Source organism: Octopus sinensis, linkage group LG8, assembly GCF_006345805.1.
Source record: "Octopus sinensis linkage group LG8, ASM634580v1, whole genome shotgun sequence".
Classification (NCBI taxonomy): Eukaryota; Metazoa; Mollusca; class Cephalopoda; order Octopoda; family Octopodidae; genus Octopus; species Octopus sinensis.
The window spans coordinates 23572978-23590477 of record NC_043004.1 but is presented as its reverse complement, the minus strand read 5'-3'; the positions used below and the strand labels follow the sequence as shown (position 1 = coordinate 23590477).

The 17500-nt window shown below is 34.6% G+C and overlaps 1 protein-coding gene across 2 annotated transcripts in view; it reads left to right on the top strand.

The window, feature by feature from the left end:
• The window catches only part of LOC115214911 (atrial natriuretic peptide receptor 1), a 795859-nt gene that overhangs the window by 679951 nt on the left and 98408 nt on the right, over positions 1–17500 (top strand). For both annotated transcript variants that reach the window (XM_036505277.1, XM_029783970.2), the window contains exons 12-13: positions 872–943; positions 3159–3324. In XM_036505277.1, coding sequence (XP_036361170.1) covers positions 872–943; positions 3159–3324 — 238 coding nt within the window. The remainder of the gene's footprint in view (positions 1–871; positions 944–3158; positions 3325–17500) is intronic.

Genomic DNA, 17500 nt, shown 5'->3' with positions numbered 1-17500 from the left:
TGTCCAATGGCTCTAATTGCATCTTTTTCACCGCTCATTATCAAAGTTCTAAAATAAATAATAAACAATTCAGCAACGATTGGGCAACGCGTTGTATCAAATTCATGATATAACATGGCGAGACATGTTACCCAAAATCATAAGTGAAAATCCAAAAAAATCTTCTGACTCCACCTGGTACATGATTATTCTTTCGTTACTGTCTTTACTTTTACTTATGTACATTTTCCAATTCTCCTAACAACTCGTCCGTTTTACCTCCAGTAGCATTTTGCTGTTGACTCCACCAAATTGAACAATATCGTCGATAAGGCGCCAAAAACGTGAGGAATTTTGGTGGATAATTTAGCGTGTCCATATCCTCTGTGTATATATGTTTCCGTCTGTTCCTTCGTCGTCCTCCTGTGCCACATTTTATTACATACATACATACATACATACATACATACATACAATTCTCATTTGTACCTATCATCATAGGTGCATTTAGCACCGACAAATTTGCACAAGACACAAGAACCTAGAAGTGTTCGGTTTCATAGAAAAAGAGCAAAAGAATCAGACACGGATTCTCCAAATCCAATCTCTTAGAGGCACACTGAAGTTTTGGAAGACATCCTAAAAATTCTCCATCTGAGGTTCTTAAGTAATTTAGATGTACACACTTAGGTGTATGCATTAACAGTTCAACCAACACAACAACTCAATCACATATTCACAAGCACCGGGAACTCTCTCGACTGAAAAAGTATTGTAGCTTTGTTAGCGACCGGCTTGAACTCTCCGAAGAACGTAAATAAAACTCAAAGAAAAATCATAGATACATTGACTCATCTAATTCATATTCTATTCTTCTTATTTTCTACTGCAGGATGTTTTAGAAAACGAGGAAATGAAGCTGGACACAATGTTTCGCTATTCTTTGATGCAAGATATTGTCAGGGTAAGTTTAATCAGATGCTATTTTTCCCAACTCAATATGACGTTCGACGATTGTGTCAAGGGAAATAACTCTAAAAGTTTAAAAAGTTTATTTAGAGTAATTTCCCTTGGACTGCAACGTTTCTTGACTACATGTCATTTGTTGAATGACGTTGATTTAACAGTTACAGATACCAGCCGATAATTTATGGTTTCAGTCAATGGAAAAGAAAAAAAAACACCATTGTCATGATCGTCCTCGTCGTCGACTTTAAAAATGAGGCATTTGTTGTATATTGTGGTTTTGGATTCCTGCACCAAGGAAAAAAATCGGACTCCATACCTGGAATGCATTTAATCAAGGCGAGCCTAGGGCTAAATAATTGATTAATTTATTTATTGTTTCGCTTCAGAACAACCCTGATTGAACAGGAGAGAAAGGTTGCTGCTACTAATGAGTTACAACTACATAGAGATCCTTATATTGCTTCACTTCGTGCTCGCGTTTTTTTGTTTTTTTTTTTTTTCTTTTTTTCTCTTATTGAATATAAAGAGATAAAAGATTTAGTGGGCTTATTTGAGGATTGAATATAGAATATTTAGTAACCGAACACTATTAATATTGTTTTAAAAAAAACGCTATAGGATATAACGTCAGAGGTAGCCTATATAAAGAGGAGGGATAAAGCATATATATAAATATATATACATATATATATATATGTACACACACATATGTACACACACATATATATATATATATATATATATATATAATATATATATATATTATATATATATATATATATATATATATAATATATATATATTAATTATATCATATTGTATAGAGGGCATTAATACACATAAATGCCTCACACTAAGAGGGACAAAGTCATTACTACCAAAATTACACTAATCATACCTAAATGCAGTTCTTCAAAGCAAGACATTTAAAATGTCTTGCTTTGAAGAACTGCATTTAGGTATGATTAGTGTAATTTTGGTAGTAATGACTTTGTCCCTCTTAGTGTGAGGCATTTATGTGTATTAATGCCCTCTATACAATATAGATATAATTAATATATATATATATATATATATATATTATATATATATATATATAAGTACACACACATGCATATATGTATTTATGTATGCATATATATTTATGCACACAAACACACACACACATGCACATACACACACAGAAGCACCCACACAAATATCCATTGTGGCACTAGAATTAATGGTGTGAGTTTAGTTAATGAAACTTACCCCAGAAAAGTCTGAACTCTCAATATAAAATGTTGTCAGTTAATATCATGAGTTATCTAGCTGCGTGTGCTGTTCCTGCTCTCTCATCAATTTATCAAAACGTTATTCTTAATAACCCCACAACCACACCATCATCAGTATCTGGTTGGTATATATATATTATAGATCCCTGTCAATTGAGATGAAACATAAAGTAGTGCCTATTTGATATGTAACAGAACATGGCTAAATACAGCAGTGGTTTGGACTTTTTTGTTTTTTTACCTGAATCTATCAATTAGATTACTTTGCAGTAATCAAAGTTGTAAAAATCTGCTCTTACAATTAACTTAATATTGTAGGGCTCATCGTTTTAGAAATCCATCCATATAAACCATGATTATCCATCTTTAAAATCACCCCTATGATAATCCAACATTATAGCTATTGTTAAGCATTGGCAACAAGTCTAATATAGTAAGAGATAACCTATAAAATACTAATGAACTCACAAATCTAAGGTGGTGTGAATTCTCAACCAGAGTCCATATGGCTCCTGTGGGTCCATATCAGATTTTGCGGGGTCTACGCAACAAAATAGTAAATTGGGGATCCACAACAGTGCTTTAAGTGCCCTTGAAAAGGTTTTGCTTTAAATGAATGTATTGATATGTATTGCAAGACACAGCTAGGTTTCTTTCTCTAACATTTTACTTAGTTCAATCTACACAGGTTAATATGCAAAAAACAAAATAGCAATTTTGAAACATGTTTCTATAAAATTAGTTTGTTAACATCAAATAATTATGGGGGTGGGGACCATCAGAAAAAAATAGTAATCAGAGATGCCCATAGATAAAAAAATGATTGAGGATCTCTGTATTAAATGATATTTAATAAGATTAAGATTAAATTTCCTTCAGTTTCATCTGTCAAAATCTTCAACTCAGAATTTCTATGTATCTGTGTATTTATTACAGGGCATGGCCTACCTCCAAAACAGTGAGATCAAGAGTCATGGTAACTTGAAGAGTTCCAACTGTGTCATCGACAGCAGATTTGTGTTGAAAGTCACTGATTTTGGCCTTCACTCGCTGCGAGGACATGATTATACTGCTGAAACGGACACCTATGCTTATTACAATAGTAAGTATTGTATCTATACTTGACATCTGATTCCCTACTCTTCTCTCTCTCTCCTTCTTATTCATATATATACTCATATATATATATATATATATATATACAATACAAAATGGGACAAGAACACAAAACATCCAGACAGTTAGGTGATACAAAAAAGGGACAACAAAACATCCAGATAGATGATACAAAGCAAACAAGGACGGGTCATTCAGGGCTTTGTTTCCTCAGTCGAGTTCCAGATTATCTTTGCAATTTTGGCAGATTATTCTCGAGATTGCTCCAATCTGGCCAGTCCCAAGGAAAAACTAAGCTAAAAGCATTAGATTCCTTGGAAGAAATTAGCGAATGTATACAAAAACAAGGATGAGAAAAACGGACAATGTTACACAAATACAATTAAAAATAATAACAAGACATAACAACAGGTGTCTTTCAACTAAGGACAAATTAAATTTAGCTGGCGTCTGTCGAAGTTAAGCCTTACTGCAGGAATACAAGGTTTCACAGGCACAGGGTCTGTTGTGCTTACATTTTATTGAGGTCTACATTGGTACACTCCACCAGTATTCCTTTTCGTTAGCACACCGGGCAAAATGCGTAGCCATATTTTGCCTTTCGTTATGTTCCGAGTTCAAATTACGCCTTTCATCCTTTCAGGGTCGATAAATTAAGTACCAGTTATGCACTGGGGTCAATGTAATCGACTTAATCCCTTTGTCTGCCCTTGTTTGTCCCCTCTCTGTTTAGCCCCTTGTGGGTAGTAAAGAAATATATATATATAATTTATAGTTTGTATCTTTTCATTTGTCTTGCTTGCTTACTTTCTGGCATTTGCTGAATTTTCTTAAGAATAATCTTTTCTTAGTGGTCAGACCATATGGAGTCTACTTCCAGCATAATGGATGTCCATTTAGTGGTCATCCCTCTTATATGTATGTAATATAATTTTTCTGAATGTTCAGATTTTCAATATGCTAGGCCAATGATACTTAAATTGATATTAATCAAATTAATATTCAATTTTTCACCTTATTATTTAAATATATATATATATATATATATATATATAATGGGAGAAATTGATTTGGTACACAATATTATGATAATGACAAAGTCAGCAGTTACAACGATAAAACTTTGTTGTTATAATTGCACGTTGTAGTAAGTGAAGGTTGAACAATGCATGAAGTTTTAAGGAAAGTATTTATTTACCATTATATTACAAATACTTTGCATCGACGGGCAGGTTATGATAAATCCAAAAGCATGCGAAGTAAAGTTTGTGCTTGTGTCCTCTTCATTGTTTAGTAGTAAATACAGAGAGAGATAGAATGATATTGTAAGAGAACAGAATTAGAACTAGTGAGAGTTGTAAGTTGTAGGACGTTATCTCACAGTTGCTGACAGTAAACGTCATTTCTCCCTCTGACTAAGGTTCTAGCTGATCAGCCAGACTTCGTTGAGTCATCACCGACTGTGACTAACTGATTTTTGCTTGGGATGTGATTGCTTATATAACTATCCAGAAGGATAGATATATCATTGAGAACCATAGATTTAGTTGGAGGTCTTGTTCTCGCTATTCTAGCTTTTGTTGAAGTAGAAGAGGTTAGAAAGGGTCAAGTAGTGAAGACATTATTTCGGCCTAGCGAAAAGCATCTGCAAAATGTAAAATTGCTGTCAGAGAAAAACCATTGTTCCACCGTAGGAAAAGTTCTGTTGCAGTCTTAATTTAAATTTGGCTATGGTGGATCGAATCCACTTCATGCTTGCAAAATCCACTACACATATATATATATATATATATATATATATATATATATTCATATATATATATATTCATATATATATATATATAATATATATATATATATATTATATATATATATATATATATAATATATATATATATATATATATAAATATATATATATATATGTATATATATATTTATATATATATAAGTATATATATACATATACACATGCACTCAGGTTGTCCAGAATTAACTATCAATAGTTAATTCTTGGACACCTGTATATATATATTATAAAGTAAAAGGCATTGGAGATGCATACCCGGCACGCGTGCAAGGATAAAATAAAATTTTATTTAATAAATATATTTCTCATATGAATTCTGATTTCAACACAATGACATCAAGAGTAATTTCCCCTGCTTATCGTTTATGCATATGTAATCAAAGAAACAATACATATTAATTAATCCATTCGCCACAAACCAAATAATGAGTTTGAGTCATTCACTCAATGAGTATTTCTGCCAAATTTGGTGAAAATCCATCCAGCCATTTTCCAATAATTTGCAAACGCATAAAGATGAACAACTACAATACCCTGCTTTCACTTACGCATGCAGGGTAATAAAATTGATATTACATAAAATATATCTATATATATAAAAGAGAGGTTGTGTGTCTGTCTCCTACGATTTAGATTCCTAACTACTCCCACATTTTGTGGTGCAGTTTAACCAAAACCGGGTATCTTATAGTCGTGATTCATATCGCGCGTCTACGATGAGTCTACGATTTTAAAAAAAAATTTACCATCATTATTTTCCATTTTAATACATGTTTTCGCTATTATATAAGGGAAGTAACTCTCTAAAAATGTCTACGATGAGTCAACGATTTTTTAAAAAATTTACCATCATTTTTTTCCATTTTTAATGCATTTTTTTGCTATTTTTTGGCTATAACTCTCTAAAAATGCTTATATAGTTATTTCCCTTACAAACCCGAGCAACGCTGGGCGATACTGCTAGTGATATATAAAATTAATATTATATAGATGTAAAAAGCACCTTTCGAGTGTTGGGCCTCATGGAGGCAATGACAAATGACTGAGACCTTTGGCAATATGTTGTGCTTGAGAAGAAGAACCATCGAGACAGTCAAATCATAGTGCTTGCAGACACTGGTGTCATGCAACTGGCACATGTGCCGATGGCACGTAAACACACCCATTACACTCTCAGAGTTGTAGGGTATTAGGAAGGGCATTAAAGGGTATAAGTAAGGTGGCGAGCTGGCAGAATTGTTAGCACGCTGGGCGAAATGCGTAGCCGTATTTCGTCTGTCGTTACGTTCTGAGTTCAAATTCCGCCGAGGTCGACTTTGCCTTTCATCCTTTCGGGGTCGATAAATTAAGTACCAGTTATGCACTGGGGTCGATGTAATCGACTTAATACCTATGTCTGTCCTTGTTTGTCCCCTCTGTCTTTAGCCCCTTGTTGGTAATAAAGAAATAGGTATTAGGAAGGGCATACAACTGTAGAAACAATGTCAAATCAGACTGGAATCTGGTGCAGCCACTCATCTTACCAGTCTTGGTTAAACTGCCCAACTACTGCCAGCAAATTAAAAAGAAAGAAAAAAAAAAAGAAAGCTGAAAATATATTATAATATAATATAAAATTACAATATTATATAAGATTAATATTAGAAAGAAACTGGTTTCATATTTTGGTTCAAGGCCAGCAATTTTGAGGCGTGACTAAGTTGTGAGCCTCACAGCTCACTGCCTTTAGTTTGTATAGATATTGTTAACATTAGGCACAGGAGTGGTAAGTAACTTGCTTACCAACCACATGGTTCTGGGTACAGTCCCACTGCGTGGTACCTTGGGCAAGTGTCTTCTACTATAGCTTCGGCCCAACCAAAACCTTGTGAGTGGATTTGGTAGATGGAAACTGAAAGAAGCCTGTCGTATATATGTATATATATATATATATATATATATATAATATATATATATATATATATATATATATATATATATATATGTATGTGTGTGTACATGTTTGTGTGTCTGTGTTTGTCCCTCCAACATCGTTTGACAACCGACGGTGGTGTATTTACGTCCCCATAACTTAGAGGTTCAGCAAAAGAGACCGATAGAATAAATACTGGGCTTCCAAAGAATAAGTCCTGGGGGCGATTTGCTCGACTAAAAGGCGGCGCTCCAGCATGGCCACACTCAAATGACTGAAACGAGTAAAAGAGTATCATAATAATCTGAGATTGATTGATAATTCGGCTGATCAATAGCCTTTTCTTTTACTGAAAATATACTTCTTCCCTATTTTTCTTCTCTCCTCTCTCTACATTCTCTACTGTTTCTCTCTTCCTTTCTCCCTCCTTCTCTCTCTCCCTCTAACTCTCTGTCACACACACATACACACATACATATACACATACACACATATGCACACACACACACATCAATTTTATTTATTTATTTAATTTGTCGATAATTCAACTTATTTAAACATGTGAAATTTGAATAATTTAAATTAGAGTTAAACATAAAACTCCTAGAAGCTCTCTCAATCTTTCTCTTCATTATTATTGTTATTATTATTATTATTTCAAATTTTGGTTCAAGGCCAACAGTTTCAAGGGAGGGATAAGTCAATTACAATGACCCCAATGTTCAACTAGTATTTATTTTATCGACCCAAAAAAGATGACAAGCAAAATCGACTTCAGAAGAATGTGGACTTAAAACGTAAAGACAGACAAAATGCTGCTAAACATTTTGCCCAGCATGCTAACGATTCTGTCACCTCACCACCCTAATAATAATAACAACAACAATAATAATAATAATAATAATAATAATAATAATAATAATAATAATAATAATGATAACAACAACAACAACAATAACAACAATAACAATAATGATGATGATAATAATAATAATAATAATAATAATAATAATAATAATAATAATAATCAACACTGTTTAACATACAATGATTAGATGTCACAATAAAAGATGCTGAGTCAGGAATAGTAAAATAAGATAATTTCAAAGTTGGAAATTCAAAGAGTATACTTTGTAAGGTTGTTTTACCTGTAGAGAATAAGGAAGATTATACCATGTTATCTTTTTTTTCCCCTTTTTTTTGCTATTATCAAATATTAGTTGAGTATTGTTAGTTGGATGACAAGCCTCTTTATTTGCTGTAGATGATAAGTTAACAGTAAACATTTTAACAATATTATTTAATCAAGAGAATTAGTAGAATTTTATTGATTTATTAATAATATTAATATTCTACCCCTCTAAGTTTTATATACTACAATTATTGTTGCTATAATACTAATGATTAATATATGATATTTGTGGTCTATTTCTACACCTGGAAACACTAGTAACATTTGAGTGTACTTAATGACAAACAGTTTCTACTTTTTATTTACTCTGTTTATTATTTATCTGAGCATTTACATATGTTGGTAAAGTGCTATTGAGATTATTATTAAATGTGTTACATGTTTTAGATGAAAATTTAGAATTATAGAGATTATCTGTGATTATAGAGGTATTTCTTGTATTCCTACACTTAAGAAACACAGGTTCATCATTAAAGCTTTTATGAATAGTAGTGAGAATATTTATTAGATTATGTATCACCTTCAGTTTAGTATAATACTGTAGATATATCTATCAATGCATCATAATCACTTCACATAAAAGTATCATCTTACTAGGATGCACTGTCATAAAAAATTCTTTCAGTGACTGAAAGATCTGAAATAATAATTGAAATAATCTTAAATATGTAAGCATCTTTTATAGATTAAGGGTGGTTAGAAATTTTACTTGTATAGCATAAACCTTTGTTAAGTACATTATAGGGATTTAAATTTAGAGTAGCATCAAGGAAATTAATAATTTTTGTATTCCTTCTAAATGTGATAGTGATTATCATTCCAAAAGTATTTATTAATGGCATTTTTTAAGTTGTCTGATAAACTTAGATAAAGAGCAATAAAAAAAACTGTTGTAATAACCTTAATCATTGCGATATAAACCTCCATTCATATATAGGAAATTTCTATTTCATTTATATAAGAAAAAATTATCCTACTAAATCTGTTTCCTGGGCTGAATTAGATGGACCCATAATAGTATCAAAATTATGAGAACTGGATTTTTAAGTCTATGAATAAGTTCTGGAATAAGATTAGTGTATTTCTAACTGCTAATATTATGTGCATATACAAAGCTGTGAACTGGCAGAATTGTTAGCACACCAAGCAAAACGCTTAGTGGCGCTTTGTCAGTCTTTACATTCTGAGTTCAAATTCCATCGAAGTCAACTTTGACTTCCATCCTTTCAGGGTAAATAAAATAAGTACCAGCTGAACATTGGGGTTAATGTAATTGACTTATCCTCTCCCTTCTAAATTGCTGGCCTAGTGCCAAAATTTGAAACCAATATTATTCACCTGCTTGCAAATTCTTGTGGGCAAAGGCATGGGTTCAATCCCACTGTGTGAATACTGTTGGTTGGTGTTTTCTACTATTGCTAAAGGCTGTCCAATCTTTTCTGATTGGAATTTAGATATGGAAACTGGAAGAATCACATGGTGCATGAGTACATGCTTGTGTGTATGTGCATATAAATGTGTGCATGTGCATGAGTGTGAGTGAGTGAATATATATTCCCCATTCTTGACAGGTGAATGTTGACTGGAAGCAAAAGTGGCTACTTGTAGACAGGGTACACATATACATACACACACACAAAAGTCTGCCAGTGTGTGTGTATGTATGTATGCAAATGTGAGTATGAGAGGGAGTTTGGATGCCTGATGTGTGAAAACATAACAATAAAGATGTCACAAACATCCTTGATGCAGGTCTTTACTGACAAGGAGCAATAAGACCAAAACATGTCTTGCATTGTCACTGTAATCTGTCCATGATGAGACTTATATGCCACTAGTTTAGATTAAACTATATACATACATGTATCTATCTATCTATCTATATATATATATATCGTCATCATCATCATCATCATTTATATATATTTGTCTGTCCATCAGCCCATCCATCCGTCCTTTTCTGTCATTGGTCAATAGTATTGCAGAGGCAGTAACCTAGCCACCTCTGCTGTGCCTGGGCTGTTTCCAGAAGCAAACATCTCGCCCCAAATACACTTACCCACTCTTCACTCAGGAAAACACATCACAAAGGAAAGAAAACACATCACCAGTCAACATATTTACAACATCCATGGAGCTCCAGGGAATGCAAGATACATAGCTGTCTAATGATCTCACCCCACAGATTTTCTGTGTGAGTTTTCACCCTTAGCTTTTTTTTAAATACTCAACAAATTGCCCACAAGGCAGCAGAGATATATTATAATGGACATGGTTCATGCAGAGCCAATCCCACTCTGTTGTTTTTCAAATTTGTATTGATCTGGTGCAACAAGTGTCACAAGCCCAATAGTTATCAGGATGCAGGCTTTGTATAGAGTTCTTTTAGATGAGCAGTTAAAGAGCTGAAGGATCTTATCTTCCTTGAGTTCATTGAAATGTTTGTGAATGGTCCCCTTCCAGTGATAACTCTGTGACATGCCAATTAATCCATAGCTAGGACTTTGACCAGAACTACTACTCTGGGGCAGGGTAAACCTGCAGACAATATTGGCTAAGAGCTACTACCACACTCCTCACCCTAACCCTAGTCCTCAAAACCCTAGAACCCTTGAAGCTGAGTTCCGCAAATGGATGTAGTTTATTTAGAGTCATACTCATGTAGGAGCACTCATGCTGGTGGCATGTTAAAAGCACCCAGCAGATACTGTAAAGTGGTTGGTATTAGGAAGAGCATTCAGTTATAGAAACCAGGCCGAGTCAGACTGGAACCTGGTGCAGCTTCCCAGCTTCCCAGCTTCCCAGCTTCCCAGCTCTGGTCAAACCATCCAACCCAAGCCAGCATGGAAAACAGACAAAAAAAATGATGATGATGATGATGATGATGATATATAACAAAAGAGGAAAGTGGAAACTGTTTTTGATATTATTCTCTGTTACACATGTTTCATTTGCTAATAGGGATTACAAGATTTTTACATGTTAGACATGTAAAGAATTGTCTATTAGAAATTCTTCAAACAGAGAAAATAATTATGTGTGTGTGTGTGTTGCATAATTATTTTCTGCTAATCCTTCTCTCTCTTCTCTCTCTCTCTCTCCTCTCTCTCTCTCTCTCTTCCTTTCTTTCTCTCTCCCTTCTTCTCTCTTTTGGTCTCACCTATTCTTTCAATATTCCATTTTCCAACTTCTCTTGTTCTTTTACCCTTTCTTCCCTTATTTGTTCTATTTCTCTTCTCTCTCTCTCTCTCTCTCTCTCTACATCTCTACTATTTATCTCTTCCTTTCTTTCTCTCTCTTATAATCACACACACACACACACACACACACACACACACAGTATATACACGTATGTGTGACTGCATAAGTGTATGTATTAGCTTATGCATGTGATATGTTGTAAGATGTTCTACTGTACACGATGTGGCATGCATCTAAATGTCTCTGTATGTTTGTATGGTGTTTATGTATGTGTATATGTACTTGTACATACATACATAATACATGCATACACACACACACCCATATATATAAACACATATATGCATATAAAGTGGTACCATTGTGTATATGTACATCAGACTACAAATGACAAATTACATATTCATAAACAAACACATAAAAACACATGCATGTGTGTATGTATACACACACACACACACACATACATATATATATATATGTGTATACATGTGTATTTATATGTGTGTGTGTTTGTTGGTGTGTGCGTGTACATATGTATGAGTACATGTATTCATACACACATACAAACACATGCATAGACATTTAGATTTATGCGCATACGGATAATGATCTCAATCAACATCTCTATCTTCCCACCTTCACTCATTCCCTTCCTGTTTCCGCTCCCTCACTCTCTTCCTACTTCTCTCTCTCCCTCCCCATCTCTCTCTCTCTCTCTCTCTTTTTCCCTTTTTCTCTCTCCATATTTATGTATGTATGTACATCTCTACTTCTCTCTCCATCCCTATGTTATAATTATATCCATCAATCAATGCTACAGCCAGTAATTCCTGTGTGAAGTTCTGTTGAATATATTGGTAACTGATGAGAGGGGATAGTTTTGGTCACACTTAACAATTCCAACAATAGCAACAACAACAGCAACCACAGAAATCAATTTACTCTTAACAGCAACAGCAACAACATGTGTTATACATTATTTGTTTGGTTCCATTTATTTTTCTTATTCACTTAGTTTTCATTAAGTGTGGGTTGTATAGGTCTGGAATGATACATATTGACATGGTTAAATACATGGTTTTACAGTTGCCCTTCCATCTGTCCAATGAAGAAAAAGGTTATTTGGAGTCATCTTTGTTGTTTTCCAAATACATCATACATACTATATCTTATACATTACAAACACCTCATACTACATACAAGACATACCACAACCATTACATCACATACACTAGACATACACTACCAACTACATCCTATACACTGCATACTACATCCAATGCACAACACATTCCACGCATAACATACAATGTCTTATACACTGTATACATGATATGCATTTCCCACACAACATACCACATACTACACTCCACTCAGTCATACAGAGGACACCTTACATACTGTATCCCACACACCACACATACCATATCCTGATTGTGATCATGCAGGTGTAGGCATGAGTGTGAGGTAAAAGGTTTACTTCCCAACCACAGTTCTAGTTTCAGTTCTACTGCATGGCATCTTGGGCTAGTGTCTTCTACTATAGCCTTAGGACAACCAAAGTTTTGTGTGTAGTTTGGTAGATGGAAACTGAAAGAAGCCTATCATATATATATATATATATATATATATATTACCTTCACCTTGACCGACCAGTCCGTCGGGCGTCCATTTGACACCACTGGTCACAGCACGCTGTTCGCTCCTCTCTGGATCGCCCCTTCCTCATCCACGTGATCCCAATCGCCCTCCTGAAATCGTAACTCCACCATCGTGGGGGCCTTCTGAGTGGTTGTTTCCGCTAGTGCAGGTACCACTCAACAACTATGCGAGTCCACTGATTATCGGTGAGCCAGGTGATGTGCCCAGCCCATCTAAACTTGCTGCGTATATATGCTACATATATATATATATACATACATGTGTGTGTGTCTTTGTGCTTGACAACCGATGTTGATGTGTTTACATCCCTGTAACTTAGTGGTTCAGCAAAAGGCCAATAGAATAAGCACCAGGCTTTAAAAAAATAAGTACTGGAGTTGATCAATTCGTTTAACTAAAATTCTTCATGGCAGTGCCCCAGTATGGCCAGAGTCTAATGACTGAAACAAATAATAGATAAAAGATACTGATCTATCATCAACAATATTCCAGCCATGACATACCAGAGAGCATGTTATCTAATGTGTCTTTTTTTATAAATGGTAGTGAAGGGAGAATTGGCTACTCTTTCAAGAAAGTCATTGAAGCTTCCATACTAGCTCTTTTTGATAGTACTGCTGTACTACATTGATGATCCCTTTTTTCAGTACCACTGTTTTATTGTGATGACCTCTTTTTCATATTACTTAGTACTCCTCTTTACATTATTTACTTTCGATGGATATTTGTCCTCGTCTTGTTTGTTGTTAACACGTTTCGGCTGATATACCCTCAAGCCTTCTCATTCCTAAGGTATTTTTCGATGTTATTGTTCAGCTCACTGCTTGGAATCGAACTCAGAATCTTGGGGTTAGTAGCCTGTGCTCTTAACCACTATGCCATATGCCCGTGGGCAATTATGAAGTGATTTTAGGGCTTATAAATCTAATATTTTTCTATCCTATATTAGATTTATAAGCCCTAAAATTCATTCCATAATTGCCCTCGGGCATATGGCATAGTGGTTAAGAGCACAGGCTACTAACCCCAGGATTCCGAGTTTGATTCCAAGAAGTGACCTGAGCAATAACAATAACAATAATAATAATAATAACATCGAAAAATACCTTAGGAATGAGAACCCAGGTTCAAAATTTCCCCAAGACACCTGAAGAAGGCTGGAGGGTATGTCAACTGAAATGTTGTGTTAACAGCAAACAAGATGAGGACAAATATCTGTTGAATGTAAATAATGTACATAATTTATCTCTTAAATATAGGATAGTACTCCTCTGTTAGGTTCATGATCTCTTATATGTATCACCATAGTACTACTGTTCTATGCAAATGACATCATATTTGTATCCCCATCACCATAGTAGAGTGTATCCTCATCACCATAGTACTACAGTGGTGATCTCTGTAAGCTCTTACTCATACCTCCAATTAGGTTTCTCTATATAGTGTAAAGCCTTTGTACTTTCATCTTTGAAGGATGGTTCAATATATTGATTTTGAAGAATTCATCAAGATCTAAGGATGGCGATGTTTGAGGTGATGTGCCATGGATATTGTCTAAGGGTGAATAATCCTCAGGAGAACTAGATTCATTAGTTTCCAAGCTGCCATTTCTCTCAGACACACAGATATTAGCAGTTTCCTCTTCATTGACCTTCTCCTTCTTATTCACAACAGACTCTCCAGTCCGTTGAGATTGATTTAATAGACCATTCCAATCTATACTTGTCCATTAAATGTTAAGGTTCATGCAATTACAGATACCATGAGGAAATTAAACAGATTTGTGAGGAATATAGCAGCAAGCAATTCTAAGAGCTAGTCTTCAGCAAAACAGTGATGTTAAGTAAAAGACATTTTGTTCAATCACCTCCTGCCACATCGGCTGAAAATTTCAATCTGTAGCTATTAACCCTAAGTCAACTTTGATCCAGGTGGGCTGAGATTAAAAGCACTCCAGTCATGACCTTTGTATCTTAAAAAGTGTATCTTAATAAGTGCCTATTCCTTTATCAAGACAATCATTACTGTAATTTCAGGGAGATTTGATTGCTATTTCTAGCATGTTGAATGCTCAAGTAGATCAGACATGAGGTAACCTCCTTAATTGCGGATAAAATTTCACTTGTAGTCATATATGAAATCAATCTTTGATGAAATCTCTAAAAATCCTGATGAAAATAGTGGTTTAAACTTAAAAACTAAAACAGTAATATAATACTTATGAAAAATTAGCAATTCAGATGTGAGCACATAGGTTCATATACATTTGTTGTATACCCTGGAGTTAAAAAACAAAGGTTCTTCCATTCTAAACATAGTAGCTACCTTGTTATGTTATACCTGTAATATACAGAGGTTGATTCACCTGATTACACCGCATCTTCATCAGAAATTAGCTGTGTGTTAGATCGATATTAATCAATTTTCACATCAATAATCAAATAATTGATTATATAAAATAATGGATGGATATTGCATTAGTATTGATTTTATTAATCCCAGCCAAGATAATGTTCTCAGTGATTTGTCTAGGGTATATCTTCACAGAGACTATTTATAGATGTAAGAATTTATAGTCTATTTCGGTCAATGGTTTCAATCCTGGATAAATCTTCATGAATTATTGAATAAATTTAACTGCTTGTTCTGGTGTCTTACTTTGTTTACCAACAATAAATCTTATTTATTGTCCCTTTCTATTTCTCTCTCCCCCACCACTCACTCATGGTTACATTGATCTAAATATCACATATACTACAATTAATAATTCTTCCTACTGTTTGTACAAGGCCTGAAACTTTGTGGGAAGGAGAGAGTTGATTACATTAACCTCAGTGTTCAACTGGTACTGTATTTCATCAACCCTGAAATAACACAGGCAACGTTGACCTCAGTAGAATTTGAACTCAGAACATAAAGCTAGAAGAAAGGCATCTAAGCATTTGTCCAACATGCTAATGATTTTCCCAGCTCACTGCCTTTAATTGTTTCTGTTATAGACACAAGACATAATTTTTTTTTTTTTTTATTTGCTGGTTGGGTGAGAGTAGAATGGGGGAAGATATCTGATTACATTTGACTCCAATGCTCAACTGGTATTTATTTTATTGACCCACAAAGGCTGAAAAGTAAAGTTGGCTTTGGTGGAATTTGAACTCAGAATACAAAGCTAGAACAGATGCTGCTAAGCATTTTGTTACATACAAATGGTTTTTACCAGCTCATCACCTCATGCTACAATTAATAATTAACAACAGCCCATACATAAATGATTGAGACATCTGAGTAAGACACTCATTTATGGGAGTCAGAACTTCTTATGATGTTACTGCTCCTAAAGTGTCCAAGGCTATAAAAAAAAAGAGAATAAAAACTCGCTTCAGTCATGAATGACCATGGGATTCACCTAGAAAATTCCCTTCTGCAGCACAAGCCTGGGCAAGGTTGTTTAGGGAAGACCATCAGTCATCCATGCATACCAGCCTCTCCTTTCTGTGGCACCAATGTTATCCAAGGGAAAGGCAAACGCCAATACAGCTTGGCACCAGTGTCATTGCAACTCATTTCTACAGCTGAGTGAACTAGAGTAACATGAAATAAAGTGTCTTCCTCAAGAACACAACAGATAGCCTAGTTCTCGAATTGAACTCACTACCTCATGATTGTGAACCTGATGCTCTAACCACTGAGCCATGTACCTTCCCATTTAAATATCAACTGTGCAGCCTACCTAGCTGTAGGTAGATACCACAGTCCACCTAGCTGTAACAGGTACCACTGAGTGTTATAGGTCACTGTACTGTGTCTCTGACCAACACACATAACTGTCGACAGTCTAGTTACCTAGTTGCATACACATACCACAGTGTGGTATAATTCCCTACACTGTAGGCCAAGACACTTAACTGTCAACAGTCCAGTCTACTTAGCTGCAAATAAGTGCCAAAGTATAATATAGTTCGCTGCATCAACGGCCACTTAACTATCGAAAGTTCAGTCCACCAAGCTGTAAATAGGACCCATAGTGTGGTATACTTTGCTGTATTGTATCCATTGCCAAGACAGTTAACTCTCATCTGTTCAGCTCACCTTGTATTTTCTGTGACCAAAACATATAACTACAAGTATGGTGCTGCTCCTTTTCCAGTACAAATCAAAATAAACTTAATACAAATTAGAATAATTTTGAAAAAAAAATTAATAATCTTGAATCAAATTAAAATAGTCACAAAAAAAGATTAAATATGTTTTCAATTAATTATGCTATTAAACCTTGGTTGATAGCATGTGGCCTAGTAGTTAAGGAGTTTCACTCTTGATTGCAAGATTGTGGTTTCAATTCCCAGATGGTTTTGTTTTGTTCTTGAGTGAAACACTTCATTT